This window comes from Hyla sarda, chromosome 12, assembly GCF_029499605.1.
Source record: "Hyla sarda isolate aHylSar1 chromosome 12, aHylSar1.hap1, whole genome shotgun sequence".
Classification (NCBI taxonomy): domain Eukaryota; kingdom Metazoa; phylum Chordata; class Amphibia; order Anura; family Hylidae; genus Hyla; species Hyla sarda.
The window spans coordinates 7,961,983-7,984,236 of record NC_079200.1 but is presented as its reverse complement, the minus strand read 5'-3'; the positions used below and the strand labels follow the sequence as shown (position 1 = coordinate 7,984,236).

At 46.3% G+C, this 22,254-nt stretch overlaps 1 protein-coding gene across 4 annotated transcripts in view; it reads left to right on the top strand.

The window, feature by feature from the left end:
* The window catches only part of ZNF385C (zinc finger protein 385C), a 299,586-nt gene that overhangs the window by 114,080 nt on the left and 163,252 nt on the right, over window positions 1-22,254 (top strand). Inside the window, exon 1 of one of the 4 annotated variants that reach the window (XM_056548834.1) lies at window positions 13,198-13,222. The exons of the other annotated variants lie outside the window; for them this stretch is intronic. Within the exon in view, the coding sequence (XP_056404809.1) occupies window positions 13,213-13,222 (10 nt within the window). The 5' untranslated portion in view covers window positions 13,198-13,212. Of the gene's footprint in view, window positions 1-13,197; window positions 13,223-22,254 lie in introns of those variants that run through there. 4 annotated transcript variants of the gene reach the window in all.

Here is a 22,254-nt window from a genome sequence, read left to right as displayed (position 1 = left end):
AGTGGAACCTACATTGAGAAACACTATACAGTGACCCCCCGACCTACGATGGCATTAAGTGCTGCGCAAATGCTTAAACTGCCGCAGGATAGCAGCTTAATGTTCCCCGTGTGGTGCGGTGAGTATTACTTGCCCCTCCACGATGCTCCGGGGTGCCCTCCGGGTCCAGCGCTGGTCTTCCGGCGTCTTCTCGGCCATCTCCGATGACGTCAATACGCTGCTGCGCCCGTCATCCAATAGGAATGGCGTACGCAGTGGCGTAATGACATCGCTACGCAGGCCCAGTAAGGCCGGAGAACTGGAGAACACATCGGTGGACCGGAGAAGACCAGGAGAGCCCAGGGGAGGCCCGGGGTCACCATCGGGAGTGGCGGGGACAGGGGAGTACAGCTTCCTATACTTTACAGTGCACGAATCCCTCAACATACGATGGATTCGACAAACAATGGCTCGTTTGGAACGAATTACCATTGTATGTTGAGGGACCACTGTAATGGAAAGTTCTACTCCTTTTCTGTGTAAAAATACAGATGTAAGATACTTAGGGTCGCCACCTTTCTTGCAAAAAATACCGGCCATGCTAATTTGCATAATTTAATTCTATATGCGTGACATCACAGGATACACATATGCAGGGGGAAATTTTGTCCTATTCTGACCCCTATAACTTTTTTATTTCTCCTTATACGGGGCCTGTATGAGGGTCATTTTTTGCGTCCCTCTCTTTGGTTTTTAACAGAACCGATTTTAGTTTTGATGGGACTTTTTCTTCGCTTTTTTAAATTAAATTCGGGAGTTGCAGTTAGTTACTAACTACAACTCCCAGCATGTCCTGCTGCCCCAGCATGTTGGACTATATAGTGGTATATAGTATAGGTCTGTGTTTCCCAACCAGGGGTGCCTCCAGCTGTTGCAAAACTACAACTCCCAGCATGTTGGACTAAATAGTAGTATATAGTATAGGTCAGTGTTTCCCAACCAGGGGTGTCTCCAGCTGTTGCAAAACTACAACTCCCAGCATGTTGGACTAAATAGTAGTATATAGTATTGGTCAGTGTTACGCCGAGCGCTCCGGGTCCCCGATCCTCCCCGGAGCGCTCGCTTCACTCTCCCCGCTGCAGCGCTCCGGTCAGATCCACTGACCCGGGGCGCTGCGATTCCGCTTCCAGCCGGGATGCTATTCGCGATGCGGGTAGCGCCCGCTCGCGATGCGCACCCCGGCTCCCGTACCTGACTCGCTCTCCCTCGGTCCTGTCCCGGCGCGCGCGGCCCCGCTCCCTAGGGCGCGCGCGCGCCGGGTCTTTGCGATTTAAAGGGCCACTGCGCCGCTGATTGGCGCAGTGATCCCAATTAGTGTATTCACCTGTGCACTTCCCTATATCACCTCACTTCCCCTGCACTCCCTTGCCGGATCTTGTTGCCATCGTGCCAGTGAAAGCGTTTCCTTGTATGTTCCTAGCCTGTGTTCCAGACCTCCTGCCGTTGCCCCTGACTACGATCCTTGCTGCCTGCCCCGACCTTCTGCTACGTCCGACCTTGCTTCTGTCTACTCCCTTGTACCGCGCCTATCTTCAGCAGCCAGAGAGGTTGAGCCGTTGCTAGTGGATACGACCTGGTCACTACCGCCGCAGCAAGACCATCCCGCTTTGCGGCGGGCTCTGGTGAAAACCAGTAGTGACTTAGAACCGATCCACTAGCACGGTCCACGCCAATCCCTCTCTGGCACAGAGGATCCACTACCTGCCAGCCGGCATCGTGACAGTAGATCCGGCCATGGATCCCGCTGAAGTTCCTCTGCCAGTTGTCGCTGACCTCACCACGGTGGTCGCCCAGCAGTCACAACAGATAGCGCAACAAGGCCAACAGCTGTCTCAACTGACCGTGATGCTACAGCAGTTACTACCACAGCTTCAGCAGTCATCTCCTCCGCCAGCTCCTGCACCTCCTCCGCAGCGAGTGGCCGCTCCTGGTCTACGCCTATCCTTACCGGATAAATTTGATGGGGACTCTAAGTTTTGCCGTGGCTTTCTTTCCCAATGTTCCCTGCACTTGGAGATGATGTCGGACCAGTTTCCTACTGAAAGGTCTAAGGTGGCTTTCGTAGTCAGCCTTCTGTCTGGAAAAGCCCTGTCTTGGGCCACACCGCTCTGGGACCGCAATGACCCCGTCACTGCCTCTGTACACTCCTTCTTCTCGGAAATCCGAAGTGTCTTTGAGGAACCTGCCCGAGCCTCTTCTGCTGAGACTGCCCTGTTGAACCTGGTCCAGGGTAATTCTTCCGTTGGCGAGTATGCCGTACAATTCCGTACTCTTGCTTCAGAATTATCCTGGAATAATGAGGCCCTCTGCGCGACCTTTAAAAAAGGCCTATCCAGCAACATTAAAGATGTTCTGGCCGCACGAGAAATCCCTGCTAATCTACATGAACTCATTCACCTTGCTACTCGCATTGACATGCGTTTTTCCGAAAGGCGTCAGGAGCTCCGCCAGGATATGGACTCTGTTCGCACGAGGCGTTTCTTCTCCTCGGCTCCTCTCTCCTCTGGTCCTCTGCAATCCGTTTCTGTGCCTCCCGCCGTGGAGGCTATGCAGGTCGACCGGTCTCGCCTGACACCTCAAGAGAGGACACGACGCCGCATGGAGGACCTCTGCCTGTACTGTGCTAGTACCGAACACTTCCTGAGGGATTGTCCTATCCGTCCTCCCCGCCTGGAAAGACGTACGCTGACTCCGCACAAAAGTGAGACAGTCCTTGATGTCTACTCTGCTTCTCCACGTCTTACTGTGCCTGTGCGGATGTCTGCCTCTGCCTTCTCCTTCTCTACTATGGCCTTCTTGGACTCTGGATCTGCAGGAAATTTTATTTTGGCCTCTCTCGTCAACAGGTTCAACATCCCAGTGACCAGTCTCGCCAGACCCCTTTACATCAATTGTGTAAACAATGAAAGATTGGACTGTACCATACGTTTCCGCACGGAGCCCCTTCTAATGAGCATCGGATCTCATCACGAGAGGATTGAACTTTTGGTCCTCCCCAATTGCACCTCGGAAATTCTCCTTGGACTTCCCTGGCTTCAACTTCATTCCCCAACCCTGGATTGGTCCACTGGGGAGATCAAGAGTTGGGGGCCCTCTTGTTCCAAGGACTGTCTAAAACCGGTTCCCAGTAACCCTTGCCGTGACTCTGTGGTTCCTCCAGTAACCGGTCTCCCTAAGGCCTATATGGACTTCGCGGATGTTTTCTGCAAAAAACAAGCTGAGACTCTACCTCCTCACAGGCCTTATGATTGTCCTATCGACCTCCTCCCGGGCACTACCCCACCCCGGGGCAGAATTTATCCTCTCTCTGCCCCAGAGACTCTTGCCATGTCTGAATACGTCCAGGAAAATTTAAAAAAGGGCTTTATCCGTAAATCCTCCTCTCCTGCCGGAGCCGGATTTTTCTTTGTGTCCAAAAAAGATGGCTCCCTACGTCCTTGCATTGACTACCGCGGTCTTAATAAAATCACGGTTAAGAACCGCTACCCCCTACCCCTCATCTCTGAACTCTTTGATCGCCTCCAAGGTGCCCACATCTTTACTAAACTGGACTTAAGAGGTGCCTATAACCTCATCCGCATCAGAGAGGGGGATGAGTGGAAAACGGCATTTAACACCAGAGACGGACACTTTGAGTATCTGGTCATGCCCTTTGGCCTGTGCAACGCCCCTGCTGTCTTCCAAGACTTTGTTAATGAAATTTTTCGTGATCTGTTATACTCCTGTGTTGTTGTATATCTGGACGATATCCTAATTTTTTCTGCCAATCTAGAAGAACACCGCCAGCATGTCCGTATGGTTCTTCAGAGACTTCGTGACAATCAACTCTATGCCAAAATTGAGAAATGTCTGTTTGAATGCCAATCTCTTCCTTTTCTAGGATATTTGGTCTCTGGCCAGGGACTACAAATGGATCCAGACAAACTCTCTGCCGTCTTAGATTGGCCACGCCCCTCCGGACTCCGTGCTATCCAACGCTTTTTGGGGTTCGCCAATTATTACAGGCAATTTATTCCACATTTTTCTACCGTTGTGGCTCCTATCGTGGCTTTAACCAAAAAAAATGCCGATCCCAAGTCTTGGCCTCCTCAAGCGGAAGACGCCTTTAAACGACTCAAGTCTGCCTTTTCTTCGGCTCCCGTGCTCTCCAGACCTGACCCTTCCAAACCCTTCCTATTGGAGGTTGATGCCTCCTCAGTGGGAGCTGGAGCTGTTCTTCTACAAAAAAATTCTTCCGGGCATGCTGTCACTTGTGGGTTTTTTTCTAGGACCTTCTCTCCGGCGGAGAGGAACTACTCCATCGGGGATCGAGAGCTTCTAGCCATCAAATTAGCACTTGAGGAATGGAGGCATCTGCTGGAGGGATCAAGATTTCCAGTTATTATTTACACCGACCACAAGAACCTCTCCTACCTCCAGTCTGCCCAACGGCTGAATCCTCGCCAGGCCCGGTGGTCTCTGTTCTTTGCCCGATTTAATTTTGAGATTCACTTTCGGCCTGCCGATAAGAACATTAGGGCCGATGCTCTCTCTCGTTCCTCGGATGCCTCAGAAGTTGAACTCTCTCCGCAACACATCATTCCTCCTGACTGCCTGATCTCCACTTCTCCAGCCTCCATCAGGCAAACTCCTCCAGGAAAGACCTTTGTTTCTCCACGCCAACGCCTCGGAATCCTCAAATGGGGTCACTCCTCCCATCTCGCAGGTCATGTGGGCATCAAGAAATCTGTGCAACTCATCTCCCGCTTCTATTGGTGGCCGACTCTGGAGACGGATGTTGTGGACTTTGTGCGAGCCTGCACTGTCTGTGCCCGGGATAAGACTCCTCGCCAGAAGCCCGCTGGTTTTCTTCATCCCCTGCCTGTCCCCGAACAGCCTTGGTCTCTGATTGGTATGGATTTTATTACTGATTTACCCCCTTCCCGTGGCAACACTGTTATTTGGGTGGTCGTTGATCGATTCTCCAAAATGGCACATTTCATCCCTCTTCCTGGTCTTCCTTCAGCGCCTCAGTTGGCTAAACAATTTTTTGTACACATTTTTCGTCTTCACGGGTTGCCTACGCAGATCGTCTCGGATAGAGGCGTCCAATTCGTGTCTAAATTCTGGAGGGCTCTCTGTAAACAACTCAAGATTAAATTAAATTTTTCTTCTGCATATCATCCCCAGTCCAATGGACAAGTAGAAAGAATTAACCAGGTCTTGGGTGATTATTTGCGACATTTTGTTTCCTCCCGCCAGGATGACTGGGCAGATCTCCTTCCATGGGCCGAATTCTCGTATAACTTCAGAGTCTCTGAATCTTCCTCCAAATCCCCATTTTTCGTGGTGTACGGCCGTCACCCTCTTCCCCCCCTCCCTACCCCCTTGCCCTCTGGTCTGCCCGCTGTGGATGAAATTTCTCGTGACCTTTCCATCATATGGAGAGAGACCCAAAATTCTCTCTTACAGGCTTCATCACGCATGAAGAAGTTCGCGGATAAGAAAAGAAGAGCCCCTCCCATTTTTTCCCCTGGAGACAAGGTATGGCTCTCCGCTAAATATGTCCGCTTCCGTGTCCCTAGCTACAAGTTGGGACCACGCTATCTTGGTCCTTTCAAAATTTTGTGTCAGATTAATCCTGTCTCTTACAAACTTCTTCTTCCTCCTTCTCTTCGTATCCCTAATGCCTTTCACGTCTCTCTTCTCAAACCACTCATCCTCAACCGTTTTTCTCCCAAATCTGTTCCTCCCACTCCTGTTTCCGGCTCCTCGGACATCTTCTCTGTCAAAGAGATCTTAGCTTCTAAAAAGGTCAGAGGGAAAACTTTTTTTTTAGTGGATTGGGAGGGTTGTGGTCCTGAAGAGAGATCCTGGGAACCTGAGGACAACATCCTAGACAAAAGTCTGCTCCTCAGGTTCTCAGGCTCTAAGAAGAGGGGGAGACCCAAGGGGGGGGGTACTGTTACGCCGAGCGCTCCGGGTCCCCGCTCCTCCCCGGAGCGCTCGCTTCACTCTCCCCGCTGCAGCACTCCGGTCAGATCCACTGACCCGGGGCGCTGCGATTCCGCTTCCAGCCGGGATGCTATTCGCGATGCGGGTAGCGCCCGCTCGCGATGCGCACCCCGGCTCCCGTACCTGACTCGCTCTCCCTCGGTCCTGTCCCGGCGCGCGCGGCCCCGCTCCCTAGGGCGCGCGCGCGCCGGGTCTTTGCGATTTAAAGGGCCACTGCGCCGCTGATTGGCGCAGTGATCCCAATTAGTGTATTCACCTGTGCACTTCCCTATATCACCTCACTTCCCCTGCACTCCCTTGCCGGATCTTGTTGCCATCGTGCCAGTGAAAGCGTTTCCTTGTATGTTCCTAGCCTGTGTTCCAGACCTCCTGCCGTTGCCCCTGACTACGATCCTTGCTGCCTGCCCCGACCTTCTGCTACGTCCGACCTTGCTTCTGTCTACTCCCTTGTACCGCGCCTATCTTCAGCAGCCAGAGAGGTTGAGCCGTTGCTAGTGGATACGACCTGGTCACTACCGCCGCAGCAAGACCATCCCGCTTTGCGGCGGGCTCTGGTGAAAACCAGTAGTGACTTAGAACCGATCCACTAGCACGGTCCACGCCAATCCCTCTCTGGCACAGAGGATCCACTACCTGCCAGCCGGCATCGTGACAGTCAGTGTTTCCCAACCAAGGGTGCCTCCAGCTGCTGCAAAACTACAACTCCCAGCATGCCCGGACAGCCGTTGGCTGTCCGGGCATGCTGGGAGTTGTAGTTTTGCAACAGCTGGAGGTGCTCTGGTTAGGAAACACTGGTATAGTATATGGTGCAACATAGGAATAGTGACAAACGTTTCTCACATTTTCTGTGCACATTTTATTGGATGGTTTATTCTTAGTCCATCGGTATCTGGCACCCAGATTCTCACCAATCAGTTGTTAGCTAGAACTGCTGTGTCGGCATACACAGAATCAGAAGCAAACAGCGCCACACATTGTGTAGTGGCCATTCTGGGTTACTGCAGCTCAGCTCACATTCCATTAAAGTGTCCCTGTCATATCACAGAAATAAATCATATATGTTCCTCACTCGGTCATGCAGATGCTTTACATGTCTTTTAATGTGTCTAGCTTCGGTATTATGCTCACAAATCCCTCTGTTCTGCTGCTCACTCATTCTGACTTCCACTGCTCAGGGAGGGGCGTGTCCAAGGCATGCACTGAGCCCGCCCTCACTCACCATGCATTCACTTCCTCCCTGAGTCTGCTGTGCTGGGTCTCTTCATCCAATCACCGCAGGCTGCAAAATTTACAAAAAGGTGTTTTTTTTCTTCAATTTTGTCGCACAATTATTTTTGTTTTCCATTTTGCTGTAGATTTTTGGGTAAAATGACTGATGTCATTACAAAGTAGAATTAGTGGCGCAAAAAAATAAGCAATCATATGGAATTTTAGGTGCAAAATTGAAAGGGTTATGATTATTAAAAGGTAAGGAGGAAAAAACGAAAGTGCAAAAACTGAAATATATATATATATATATATATATATATATATATATATATATATACATATGTATATATAATCTCTGCAGCTCTTCATAGAGATGCATTGTGTTTCGGTGCCATATTTTGCCCGTCCCCGCTGTATTTTAGACACGTGGGGCTATTTCTGACGGAGTGAACCTGCATTTGCAGAGACTCTAATCTCATTCATTAAGAAGTAGCTCATTCATTATTTACAGCTTATTAGGTAAGCTTAAAGAGAAATAAATGCTTTATAAATATGATCACGGCTATAAATACTCTGGCAGGCTTGTAAATAGTCCTGGAGCAGGACATTAAGCTCTACGGAGGCAGATCGCGAGCTTTAACCCTTGCACGGCTGGAGCTCCCTTATTCATACATTACTCCGGCTCTATGGAACATGGGGTAATGTATTTGATTTAAATACGTTGTATTAGAACAGTCATTATATCCTATGGGCTTAAGGGACTTTCCAGGAGCTTATCCTAATATCGTTTTACAATTCATCTGATAGCCGTGTCTGCCCACCATCACCTCTGCCCACCATCACCTCTGCCCACCACCTCTGCCCACCACCTCTGCCCACCATCACCTCTGCCCACCACCTCTGCCCACCACCTCTGCCCACCATCACCTCTGCCCACCATCACCTCTGCCCACCACCTCTGCCCACCATCACCTCTGCCCACCATCACCTCTGCCCACCACCTCTGCCCACCACCTCTGCCCACCATCACCTCTGCCCACCATCACCTCTGCCCACCATCACCTCTGCCCACCACCTCTGCCCACCACCTCTGCCCACCATCACCTCGGCCCACCACCTCTGCCCACCACCTCTGCCCACCACCTCTGCCCACCATCACCTCTGCCCACCATCACCTCTGCCCACCACTACCAGCAACCATCAGCTGAGGTTGCGGAGAGATGTTGTGAATTCGTTGCTGTAAAACAAAACAAAAGTTTTCTAGAACAGTAAAATAGTAACAATAGTGATAAAAATAGTAACAATAGTGATAAAAATAGTAACAATAGTGATAAAAATAGTAACAATAGTGATAAAAAAAAATATATAATAGTGATAATAATAGAAATGATAGTGATAATAATAGTAACAATAGTGATAAAAATAGTAACAATAGTGATAAAAATAGTAACAATAGTGATAAAAAAAGATATAATAGTGATAATAATAGAAATGATAGTGATAATAATAGTAACAATAGTGATAAAAATAGATGTAATTGTGATAATAATAGTAATGTTAGTGATAATAATAGAAATGATAGTGATAAAATTAGTAATGATAGTGATGATAATAGTAACAAAAGTAATTGTAATAGTAACGATAGTGACAATAACATTAATGATAGTAATAATAATAAAAATGATAGTTCTAATAATAGTAATGTTAGTGATAACAATAGTAATGATAGTGATGATGATGATGATAATACAGTATTAGTGATTGTGATATAATAGTAACAATAGTGATAATAATAGAAATGATAGTGATAATAATAGTAATGATAGTGATAATAATAGTAATGATTGTGATGATGATGATAATATTAGTAATAGTGATATAATAGTAACAATAGTGATAATAATAGGAATGATAGTGATGATGATGATAATACAGTATTAGTGATAGTGATGTAATAGTAACAATAGTGATAATAATAGTAATGATTGTGATGATGATGATAATATTAGTAATAGTGATATAATAGTAACAATAGTGATAATAATAGGAATGATAGTGCTAATAATAGAAATCATAGTGATAATAATAGTAAACATAATGCAAAATAAAAAGAATGTCGTCTATAGACCTGATAATCGCTTTATAGCTTGAAATGTGTTTATTATTTGTAGTTAAAAAGTGAAATGCATTATTCTCCACTATTCTACCCATCCTAGATTATATACAGAATGAAAACTGACTTGTTTTGGAGTTGGATGGAGCAAAAATGTTTACATGGAGCCCATCTACTACAATAGGTGGGATGGAGAAGACCCCGAACCACTGCTCTTCCTTCACTTCCAAGTTCATCCCAAACCATCTCTATTGGCCTTAGATCAGGTTATGGTGGTTGCCAAGTGATCTAATCCATAACTTTCTTTGTAAAGTCCTGATCTCAGATCTGGGCGTCTCCGACCAATGTCCCATGTGACCTGCCGTTTTTTCACTTGCTCAAGCTCGTTTCATCTTCTTATTTCTAAACATGTACCAGTCCACATGATTTACAAGAACATTCTTCAGACCAGGCTGCCTTCTACCATTGCTCCCTGGGCCGGTTCTGATGCTCACATGCCCATTGTTGGCACTTTCTTCTGAGAGACGGGTCAGCATGGGTGCTCTTAAAGGGGTATTCCGGCCAAAGACATATTTTCCCCTATCCAAGGGATATGGGATAAGATGTCTGAGCATGGGGGGCCCACCACTGGGACCCCTAGGGATCTCCGTGCAGCACCCGCAGTCTATGCCGGGCTGTTGCTCCAGTCTCGGAAACCTCTGTGTTTCCAGGACCGGAGACGTGACGTCACACCATGCCTCCTCCATTCATGTTGTCACGCCCCCTCCCATAGACATGAATAGAGGGGGCGTGGTGTGACGTCACGTCTCCAGTGCCAGAAACACAGAGGTTTCCCGCGATCAGGCATCTTATTCCCAATCCTTTCGATAGGGGATCAGATGTCTTTGGCCGGAATAACCCTTTAATGATGTGTGGCACACAGCCCCATATTTTTTCTCCTTACAACTTTCTTAAGAACTGACTGTTCAGTTGCTGCCTAATTTACTACGTCCATTAGTGTTAACATTATATAAGGGACCAAATATGTTCAACCAGGAAAACTGTCTTAGCAAAGTTCACGTAGTCGCCACCTAGGACACAACAGTCGTGAAGGATTTCTAATATATGTTAAATGGGCACTATCAGATCCAAAAACATTTTAGATGATGTTATAGGTAAAAATTAAAGACCTTTTGTAACATTTTTTGGAATATTTAATAAAGTAAAACGCCCCTGAAAATCCCACCACTAGATGTCCCCATACCTACTGGGACACTAATCAGTCCTGCAGCAGCCTCAAGCTTGTCCATGAGTCATGGACAAGAGATGACTCATGGACAAGGCTGCATGAGCAGACACACCAATCACCTCCCACCACCACAAGGAGGGACACGCCCCCTCCTACCACACACCAATCACCTCCCACCACCACAAGGAGGGACACGCCCCCTCCTACCACACACCAATCACCTCCCACCACCACAAGGAGGGACACGCCCCCTCCTACCACATACCAATCACCTCCCACCACCACAAGGAGGGACACGCCCCCTCCCACCACATACCAATCACGTCCCACCACCACAAGGAGGAACACGCCCCCTCCTACTACACACCAATCACCTCCCACCACCACAAGGAAGGGGCACGCCTCCTCACACCACACACCAGTCACCTCCCACCACCACAAAGGAGGGACATGCCCCCTCCCACCACATACCAATCACCTCCAACCACCACAAAGGAGGGATACGCCCCCTCCCACCACACACCAATCACCTCACAGCACCAAAAGGAAGGAACACGCCCCCTCACACCACACACCAATCACCTCCCACCACCACAAAGGAGGGACACACCCCCTCCCACCACATACCAATCCCCTTCCACCAACACAAAGGAGGGACATGCCCCCTCCCACCACATACCAATCACCTCCCACCACTACAAGGAAGGGACACGCCCCCTCACACCACACATCAATCACCTCCCACCACCACAAAGGAGGGACACGCCCCCTCCCACCACATACCAATCACCTCCCACCACCACAAGGGAGGGACACGCCCCCTCACACGACAGTCTATTGGCTTTAGATCACGTTACAGTGGTGTCCAAGTCACCTGATCCATAGCTCGTCATAACCAAAAATCTCAAATTTCTCTATAGTGTAGACTTACCTGGATTGTCACAACGCAATTCAATAGCAATCGGCAATAATGAGAAATTCCATTTATTAAAGGGGTATTCCGCCCATAAGATGTCAGATCGTGTGGGTCCAGCTGCTGGGACCCCCAACGATCTCCGGGCTGGCACCCTGGCGTTCTGAACATTATGTTTTGAACGCCGGCTTTGGGCAGCTGTGGTCGTGATGTCACACCTCCATTCTGATGAGTAATGGCTGTTATCAGCAGCCAGGACTCACCACTAATGCCGGACATCACTCTGATTTGCCATATTCAACCATATGAATGCTGTGATCAGTCCTGTTAACGGCATCTAAAGAATGGAAATATTATTGCCAGGGGGGTATGATGGCACTCATCTACCCGCTCTGGGGGGTCCGATAAGTGAAGATGGCGATTGGAGGTCTCCTACTCACCTTCGTGTCGCTGTCTGGTTACTTTCTTGTACAAGTAGATCACTGATAGCACTGATCAGTGCTAATGTCATTGATTGGTATTAAAGGGGTTAACCAGGATTAGAAAAACAGAGCTGATTTATTTCAAAAATAGCGCCTCATCTTCAGTTCTATTGAATGGATGTAAGTTGTAATACCACACACAACCTGAGGACAGGGGTGGTGCTGTTTTTAGAAGAAATTAGTTCTGTTTTTCTATTCCCGGACAACCCCTTGACTATTCCCCTATGGTCACCCCAACCCCAATTTTTTATTGGCTGTGTCATTAAAGAGTTAATCCCATTCACTATAAAGCCAGTAGGGGTATGTTGGTGCTACAAGGGGATATTAAAGGGGAATTGTGATGGTAAAAAACTTTTTTTCTTCATTAACTGGTGCCAAAAAGTTATACAGACTTGTAAATTACTTCTATATAAAAATATTAACCCTTCCAGTACTTATCAGCTGCTGTATGCTCCACAGCAAGTTGTGTAGTTCTTTCCAGTCTGATCAAAGTGCTTTCTGCTGACACCTCTGTCCGTGTCAGGAACTGTCCAAATCCCCATAACGAACCTCTCCTGCTCTGGACAGGTCCTGAAACGGACAGAGATATCAGCAGAGAGCACTGTGGTCAGACTGGAAAGAACTACACAACTTCCTGTGGAGCATACAGCAGCTGATAAGTACTGGAAGGATTATGATTTTTACTCCGGAGTACCCCTTTAAATAAACATATTAAGTCAACTTAATGTAAATCATTTTTTCTCCTGGTGTTTCGGCATTTGGATCTAAGAAGACTACGGAAGGAACTTCTACACGTTGTCTCTTCGCTTACGTCAGTTTTGGATCATGTGAGAACTTGTAGTCCTCCCCGTCAGCCCACAAGGGGTTAAGTCCGTCTGTACTGGAGAACTTCAGAAACCTAAAACCCCATGTGCCGTCTGATGTCCCTTACTGGGTGGCATGACTTGGCAGGCGCGTATGCTATAAACAGTGCCAATTGGCACTTGTCAGCCCTCTGCTACAGCCAGCGCACCTACGGCCATCCTCGCACTCGCCACTGTGACGGTGCAGCGAGAAACGAAGCGGAGGAGACAATGATGAGAAAACATTGGCCGAGCACGCGGAGGCCTGATTTAATAACTCCTTATAGCAGAACTAGCGCCATCGCTGTGCCCGGTGCTGCATAGCTCGGATTCCACAGTCATCGCTCTTATCTATCGCAGAGAGTAGCTAAGTACGGGACAGGACCTTCTGGATGACGAAAGGTAGGTCATCATTGCAGGTGCATGCATTACCGGCTGCTGCAAAACTACAACTCCCAGCATGGGAGACAACAAGACGGCGACAAAGTTGTATCGAGTTCTCAATTTGTATCGAATCGACCGATAAGAGAAACAGAGGAACTTTGTTTTTTGTTTTTTGCTTTGTTTCTTTAGTTATTTAAATATTTATTAATTCATTTATTTATTTTATTTATTACTTATATTATTGTACGTATTTATTAAGTTATTATTGTCATCAATATTATTGTTATTATTATTTAAATATATATTATTGATATTAATATATACATATATATACATATATAATTTATATTATTACTGTTTTTATGTATTTATTTTATTTCTTATTATATTTAATCATTTATTTATAGTATTATTATATTTAATCATTTATTATTTATATTATTATGATATTATTATTTATTATTATAATTTGTTTAAATATTTGTTTATTATTTATATTATTGTACAGTGATCCCTCAACTTACAATGGCCTCAACATACAATATTTTCTACATACAAAGGTCTTTTCTGGACCGTTGTAACTTGAAACCAGACTCAACATACAATGTACAGACAGTCCAGATCTGTAAAACGAGTCAATGGCTGGAAGAACCGACCAATCAGAATGGGCATTTACTGGTAAAACACCTGTATTACTGAAGTCTATGTACTGACTGGTGTCTGGCAGCGCCCCCTACAGTACAGGGAGGTATTACATGTCCTGTACTACTCTTTACCTATATTACTGAAGTGTATGCACTGACTGGTGTCTGGTAGCACCCCCTACAGTACAGGGAGGTATTACATGTTCTGTACTCTTTACTTGTATTACTGAAGTGCATGCACTGACTGGTGTCTGGTAGCGCCCCCTACAGTACAGGGAGGTATTACATGTTCTGTACTCTTTACCTGTATTACTGAAGTGTATGCACTGACTGGTATCTGGTAGCGCCCCCTACAGTACAGGGAGGAATTACATGTTCTGTACTTTTTACCTGTATTACTGAAGTGCATGCACTGACTGGTGTCTGGTAGCGCCCCCTACAGTACAGGGAGGTATTACATGTTCTGTTCTCTTTACCTGTATTACTGAAGTGCATGCACTGACTGATGTCTGGTAGCGCCCCCTACAGTACAGGGAGGTATTACATGTTCTGTACACTTTACCTGTATTACTGAAGTGTATGCACTGACTGGTGTCTGGTAGCGCCCCCTACAGTACAGGGAGGTATTACATGTTCTGTACTCTTTACCTGTATTACTGAAGTGTATACACTGACTGGTGTCTGGTAGCGCCCCCTACAGTACAGGGAGGTATTACATGTTCTGTTCTCTTTACCTGTATTACTGAAGTGTATGCACTGACTGGTGTCTGGTAGCGCCCCCTACAGTACAGGGAGGTATTACATGTTCTGTACTCTTTACCTGTATTACTGAAGTGTATGCACTGACTGGTGTCTGGTAGCGCCCCCTACAGTACAGGGAGGTATTACATGTTCTGTTCTCTTTACCTGTATTACTGAAGTGTATGCACTGACTGGTGTCTGGTAGCGCCCCCCTACAGTACAGGGAGGTATTACATGTTCTGTACTCTTTACCTGTGCCAGGGATAGCTGCTCCAGGTGAGGGCGGCTCCATGTAACTTTTTTTGGACATTGTGTGTCCTGTACAGGACCCTGAAGAAGCTCCTGTCCTCTACATAGACAGTGATTACAGCTCCAGCAGATCCTTATTACTTTTATATGTAAGGATTTGCTTTATCTGTATTAGTTATTTACCTATTTTTCTTTAATCCTCACTTTTTCCTATTTATTTTAATGACATTTTGGGGCTTCAGAACCAATTACCAGATGTCCATAGAGTTATGGGCTCAACATACAATGGTCATCCTGGAACTTATTAATATTGTAACTTGAGGGACCACTGTACTTATTTATTAATATGATTATATTTTTTATTTATGTTAATATTATATATATATATATATATATATATATATATAATTGTATTTATATATTTATTATTTATATTAATATTTTATATAAAAAAAAAATATATATATATAATTTATTATTGTATTTTTATATATATATATATATATATATATAATTTATATATATAGATAATATATTTATTTATTTTATTTTTTATTATTTTATTTTATTTATGATTTATAGTATTATTATTATATTTATTCATTTATTATTTATATTATTATATTTATAATATTATTTATTATTATTATAATTTGTTTAAATATTTATTTATATTGCATCAACATGTTCCGTAGCGATGTATAATAGTTCCAGGGGGCTTCGCGAGGTCAGCCCGCATAGAAATGAATTAAACCGTCTAATTCGGATGACACAGCGTAACCGTGACCTCTCTCCTCCGAGTCGGGCTAAGGTTACCATCGCCTGCTACTTTTCTGGAAACGCATCAGCTGTAGGCGCTCTAAGAGAAGTGAATAGGGACCCAGGTAGTCGTCCTGCTGTTTAAGTTCAGGAAAAGGCGCCAGTGCATTATGGGGGCAGTGTTGGGTGTTGTAATTTAGCTGAATGTCCCCGGGTTTAACTGAGGATGAACATAGGTTTGGGGGTCGGACAGTTCTAGCCATAAAACACGTTAAAAATAATAAATAAATAAAAGGATATATGTGTGCGAATTGGTTATGATTAAGGTTTTTTTGACTCGAAACCCGTCGGCCATGTGTGGACAATATTTAATGAATGAAGAAGGGAAGTGAAGACCTTTATCTGCTAGCTGTTGTGTTGAACTAGTTGCGTTAGGGCATTCACACTACATTTCTGGCATACGGCAGTCGGATCCTGCAGAGAAATTTAACATCCATCCGCAGCCGTATCCCCGCCGGACCCGCGCTTCATCCCATTAAATTAAATTAAATGAGCCGAAGTCAGATTGTCACTCCAATCGACTCATTGTTGCATTGTATCAGTTGTATTGCCAGACTGAAAACCACAACAGACCGCGGTTTTCAGTCCGGCAACAAAACCGGATTCAGTGCAAGAATTAGCCAACCGGAGTTACAACATGATTCCATCCGGCTCATTTAAAGAGGTTGTCCGCTGCCTTCCGGAGCTCCGCTTGCAGCGTCCGGAAGTTCATTACTCCAAACGCTGTGTGCGGGCTTCCGTGTTCAAGGCCGCCCCCTCATGACGTCACGCCCGCCCCCTGTCACGCCCCTTTCCCATAGACTTTCGTTGAGGGGGCGGGCGTGACATCACGAGGGGGCGGCCTTGAACACGAAAGCCCGCACACAGCGTTCGGAGTAATGAACTTCTGGACGCTGCAAGCGGAGCTCCGGAAGGCAGGGCAGCGGACAACCCCTTTAACCCCTTAAAGGGGTACTCCAGTGGAAAACAAATTTTTTTTAAAGTCAATTGCTGCCAAAAAGTCATACAGATTTGTAAATTACTTCTATATAAACATCTTAACCCTTCCAGTTCTTATCAGCTGCTGTATGCTCCACAGGAAGTTGTCTAGTTCTTTCCAATCTGACCACAGTGCTCTCTGCTGACACCTCTGTCCATGTCAGGAACTGTCCAGAGCAGGAGGAAATCCCCATAGAAAACCTCTCCTGCTCTGGACAGTTCCTGACATGGACAGAGGTGTCAGCAGAGAGCACTCTGGTCAGACTTGAAAGAGCTACACAACTTCCTGTTCAGCATACAGCAGCTGATAAGTACTGGAAGGATTAAGATTTTTAGATAGAAGTAATTTACAAATCTGTTTAACTTTCTGGCACCAGTTGATATAAAAAAAAAAAGTACCCCTTCCCGCTATAGGACGTATGCATACATCCCAGCACCCGACACGTTTTTCACAATATTTTGGAGTTTTTCACAAAAAATGCTGCATGTTTCAACAAAAATGCACCACTTATATAATACGTCACGAAAAAACAGTCTCAGAATCGCTCCACTCAGAAAAAGCGTTCTAAAGTTATTACCATTTAAAGAGACCCAGTGAAATAAAAAAATAAAAAAATCTTTTTCTATTAAAAAATCTTAACCCTTCCAGTACTTATCAGCTGCTGTATGCTCCACAGGAAGTTACGTTGTCTTTTCTGTCGGACCACAGTGCTCTCCGCTGCCACCTTTGTCCATGTCAAGAACTGTCCAGAGCAGGAGAGGTTCTCTATGGGGATTTTCTCCTACTCTGGACAGTTCCTGACACGGACAGAGGTGTCAGCAGAGAGCACTGTGGTCAGACTACAAAGAATTAGACAACTTTCTGTGGAGCATACAGCAGCTAATAAGTACTGGAAGGGTTAAGATTTTTTAATAGAAAAATATTTTTTTATTTCACTGGGCTGGAAGGATTAAGATTTTGAATAGAAGTAATTTACAAATCTGTTTAACTTTCTGGAGCCAGTTGATATGAAAAAGAATGTTTTCCACCGGAGTACCCCTTTAAAGGGGTACTCCGCTGGAAACATCTCATCCCCTATCCAAAGGATAGGGGATAAGATGTTAGATCGTGGGGGGGTCCCACCACTGGGGACCCCCGTGATCTCTGGTGCGGCGCCCCTGTCATTCAGTGCCTGATACGGGCCGCCACGCCCCCTTCATTTACTTCCATGGGAGGGGGCGTGGCAGCTATGTACCATCCATCACATCCCCTCCCATAGACATGAATGGAGGGGGTGTGGCGCTGCCGGCCCAGAGATTGCGGGGGGGGGGGGGGACTCAGTGGCGGGACCCCCGTGATCTAACATCGTTTCAAACGGAGTACCCCTTTAAGGACCCAGCCAATTTTCGTTTTTGTATTTTTGTTTTTTCCTCCACCCTTTCTAAAAATCATTTGCGCCTACAGAACTATATAAGGGTTTGTATTTTTCATCACCAATTGTACTTTGTAATGACGTCTTATTTTATACTGATATCTGAAACAAAACAAAAAAAAACGTATTTGTGGGATGAAATAAAAAGAAAACACCATTTTGTAGCTTTTTGGGGGCTTCCGTTTCTAAGCAGGGCACTTTTTGGTAAAAATGACACCTTGTCTTTATTCTGTACCTCCATACGGTTACAAGGATACCCAATTTATGTAGGTTTTATATTATTTTACTACATAAAAAAATTATAACTACATGCACCAAAATTAGTATGTATAAAATGATCATCTTCTGCCCCTATAGCTTTTTTATTTTTCCGTATACGCGGCTGTGTGAGGGTCATTTTTTTGCGTCCCGATCTGTAGTTTTTATCGGTACCATTTTTATTTTGATGGGACTTTTTGATTTTATACATTTTTTATGGTATATAAAGTGACAATTTTGGACTTTGGTATTTTTTTACGTTTTTTTACGTGGCTTACCGTATATTTATATAGTTCAGACTTTTACACACGTGGCGGTACCACATTATTTTTTATTACATTATTTTATTTAAAAAATGGGAAATGGGAGGTGATTCAAACTTTTTTTTAGGGGAGGGGCTTATTCCCATTTATTAACTTTTTTATTTTTTTACACTTTTTACAAATTTTTTTTTGGGCTATGCCATGTTATCTTTTGATTCCATAAACTCTTCAATGCTATAGACATGGATCAATGTTATGAGTGCTCTGCTGCTCCAGCCTGAGGATAGAGGATAAGATGTCTAGGGGCGGAGTACCCCTTTTAAATCAACTGGTGCCAGAAAGTTAAACAGATTTGTAAATGACTTCTATAAAAAAAAAAAAAAATATTAATCCTTCCAGTACTTATTAGCTGCTGAATACTACAGAGGAAATTATTTTCTTTTTGGAACACAGAGCTCTCTGCTGACATCATGACCACAGTGCTCTCTGCTGACCTCTGCTGTCCATTTTTAGGAACTGTCCAGAGCAGCATATGTTTTCTATGGGGATTTTCTCCTACTCTGGACAGTTCTTCAAATGGACAGAGATGTCAGCAGAGAGCACTGTGGTCATGATGTCAGAAGAGAGCTCTGTGTTCCAAAAAGAAAATAATTTCAGCAGCTAATAAGTACTGGAAGGATTAAGATTTTTTAATAGAAGTAATTTACAAATCTGTTTAACTTTCTGGCACCAGTTGATTAAAAAATTTTTTTTTTCCACCGGAGTACCCCTTTAAATTTATATAGTATCTGTGTTACCTTGTTCCTCCCCTGCATCCCTGGATATATCTTACTGATTACATTTCCCAGGTTATCCTGTCATTATTTTTATTTCTGCCGTTTCTCTAGTTTTGGTTCTTAGGCTGTTGGCTGTAACTATCTTCCTGATTCTATATTTCCCTGATATCTGTTTTGTGCTACTTTGTATTCCAGTTGTATTTTGTATTCTGACTATTTGAGTTGTGTCTCCGAATTTGTACAGTATCCCTTCATTGTGTTGACCATGACGGACTGTCACTCAGTAGTAATCCGCTATTAAACATATAGTTCCGAACGCTGGGTGCGGGCTTTGGCGGTCGCCTAGCCCCCATTGTGATGTCACGCCCCGCCCCCTCAATGCAAGTCTATGGGAGGGGGCGTGACGACAGTCACGCCCCCTCCCATAGACTTGCATTGAGGGAGCGGGGCGTGACGTCCCCTGGGGCTGAGCGTGACCCCTGAAGCCCGCAAGCCAGCATTCGGAACTACATTTTTACGAAAGATGGGGAGTGGAGTACCCCTTTAAAGTGGTTGAGCAAGTAGGAAAAGATGTAGGCAAGTAGGGAAAGTTGTTTAGGCTCTTCCCTGCCCAACGCAACGGTATTTGAAGCATAACTAATGCTTCATCACAGTAACCTTGTAGAAAAGGAAAAGAAGCGCTCTTCAGGAAACTTGAAAAGCTTGGTGGCACACATACTGCGTACCACCCACCTTTCCCAGTCTACTGAAGCCCCCACAGTGATAGGCTGTTTGTCCTCCCCGCACTTTTTGCTGCCGCAGCGCTGACATGCCCTCTCCCTGTATTGGCAGTGATGTCTTCTCTCCCTCCCTCCTCACTCTTCTCTCTCACCCCTTGCCCTGCCCCCTTGCCACTGGACCACCATCACCCCCCCCTCCTCTTCTTCTCTCAGCCCACAATAAATTGTCTCTCCCTGCCCCAGCACTAACTGTTCTCTGCACCTGCCTGCCGGGCAGTTAAATCATACTTTACGTGACTGTCTGTCGGCAGGATGTTTAAATCTCCCCGCCAGTCGGCACAGCACAAGAGTGACATGATCAGGAGATGTCCCGGAAGTCCCATACATGTCCATGGGACTCCCAGTATATTTCCTGATCGCATTACTCTCAGGCTTCGGAGATTGCCCGGGAGTTTTAAACATCCTGTTACAAGGCATATGTCATGGTAAAGTATGATTTAACTGTCCTGCTCTGCTATTTTACTCTCATATTGCAGAAATTGTCAGTATCAGGACATCCCTAAACACTACTATAATGGAAATATCTCCAATTAGTGTATCCTCAGCTCCCCCCAGTGTCACAGTCATTAGTGTCCCCCCATCTCTCCCTGTGTCACAATCATTAGTGTCCCCCATCTCTCCCTGTGTCACAGTCATTCGTGTCCTCTCATCTCTTCCTGTGTCGCAGTCATTAGTGTCCCTCATCTCTCCCTGTGTCACTGTTACGCCGAGCGCTCCGGGTCCCCGCTCCTCCCCGGAGCGCTCGCTTCACTCCCTCCGCTGCAGCGCTCCGGTCACGTCCTCTGACCCGGGGCGCTGCGATCCCGCTGCCAGCCGGGATGCGATTCGCGATGCGGGTAGCGCCCGCTCGCGATGCGCACCCCGGCTCCCCTACCTGACTCGCTCCCCGTCTGTTCTGTCCCGGCGCGCGCGGCCCCGCTCCCTAGGGCGCGCGCGCGCCGGGTCTCTGCGATTTAAAGGGCCACTGCGCCGCTGATTGGCGCAGTGGTTCCAATTAGGGTTTTCACCTGTGCACTTCCCTATATTACCTCACTTCCCTTGCACTCCCTTGCCGGATCTTGTTGCCTTAGTGCCAGTGAAAGCGTTCCTTGTGTGTTCCTTGCTTGTGTTTCCAGACCTTCTGCCGTTGCCCCTGACTACGATCCTTGCTGCCTGCCCCGACCTTCTGCTACGTCCGACCTTGCTTCTGCCTACTCCCTTGTACCGCGCCTATCTTCAGCAGCCAGAGAGGTGAGCCGTTGCTAGTGGATACGACCTGGTCACTACCGCCGCAGCAAGACCATCCCGCTTTGCGGCGGGCTCTGGTGAAAACCAGTAGTGGCTTAGAACCGGTCCACTAGCACGGTCCACGCCAATCCCTCTCTGGCACAGAGGGTCCACTACCTGCCAGCCGGCATCGTGACAGTAGATCCGGCCATGGATCCCGCTGAAGTTCCTCCGCCAGTTGTCGCTGACCTCACCACGGTGGTCGCCCAGCAGTCACAACAGATAGCGCAACAAGGCCAACAGCTGTCTCAACTGACCGTTATGCTACAACAGTTGCTACCACAGCTTCAGCAGTCATCTCCTCCGCCAGCTCCTGCACCTCCTCCGCAGCGAGTGGCCGCTCCTGGGATACGCTTATCCTTGCCGGATAAATTTGATGGGGACTCTAAGTTTTGCCGTGGCTTTCTTTCCCAATGTTCCCTGCATCTGGAGATGATGTCGGACCTGTTTCCCACTGAAAGGTCTAAGGTGGCTTTCGTAGTCAGTCTTCTGTCCGGAAAAGCCCTGTCATGGGCCACACCGCTCTGGGACCGCAATGACCCCGTCACTGCCTCTGTACACTCCTTCTTCTCGGAAATCCGAAGTGTCTTTGAGGAACCTGCCCGAGCCTCTTCTGTTGAGACTGCCCTGTTGAACCTGGTCCAGGGTAATTCTTCCGTTGGCGAGTATGCCGTACAATTCCGTACACTTGCTTCAGAATTGTCCTGGAATAATGAGGCCCTCTGCGCGACCTTCAAAAAAGGCCTATCCAGCAACATTAAAGATGTTCTGGCCGCACGAGAAATTCCTGCTAATCTACATGAACTTATTCACCTAGCCACTCGCATTGACATGCGTTTTTCTGAAAGGCGTCAGGAACTCCGCC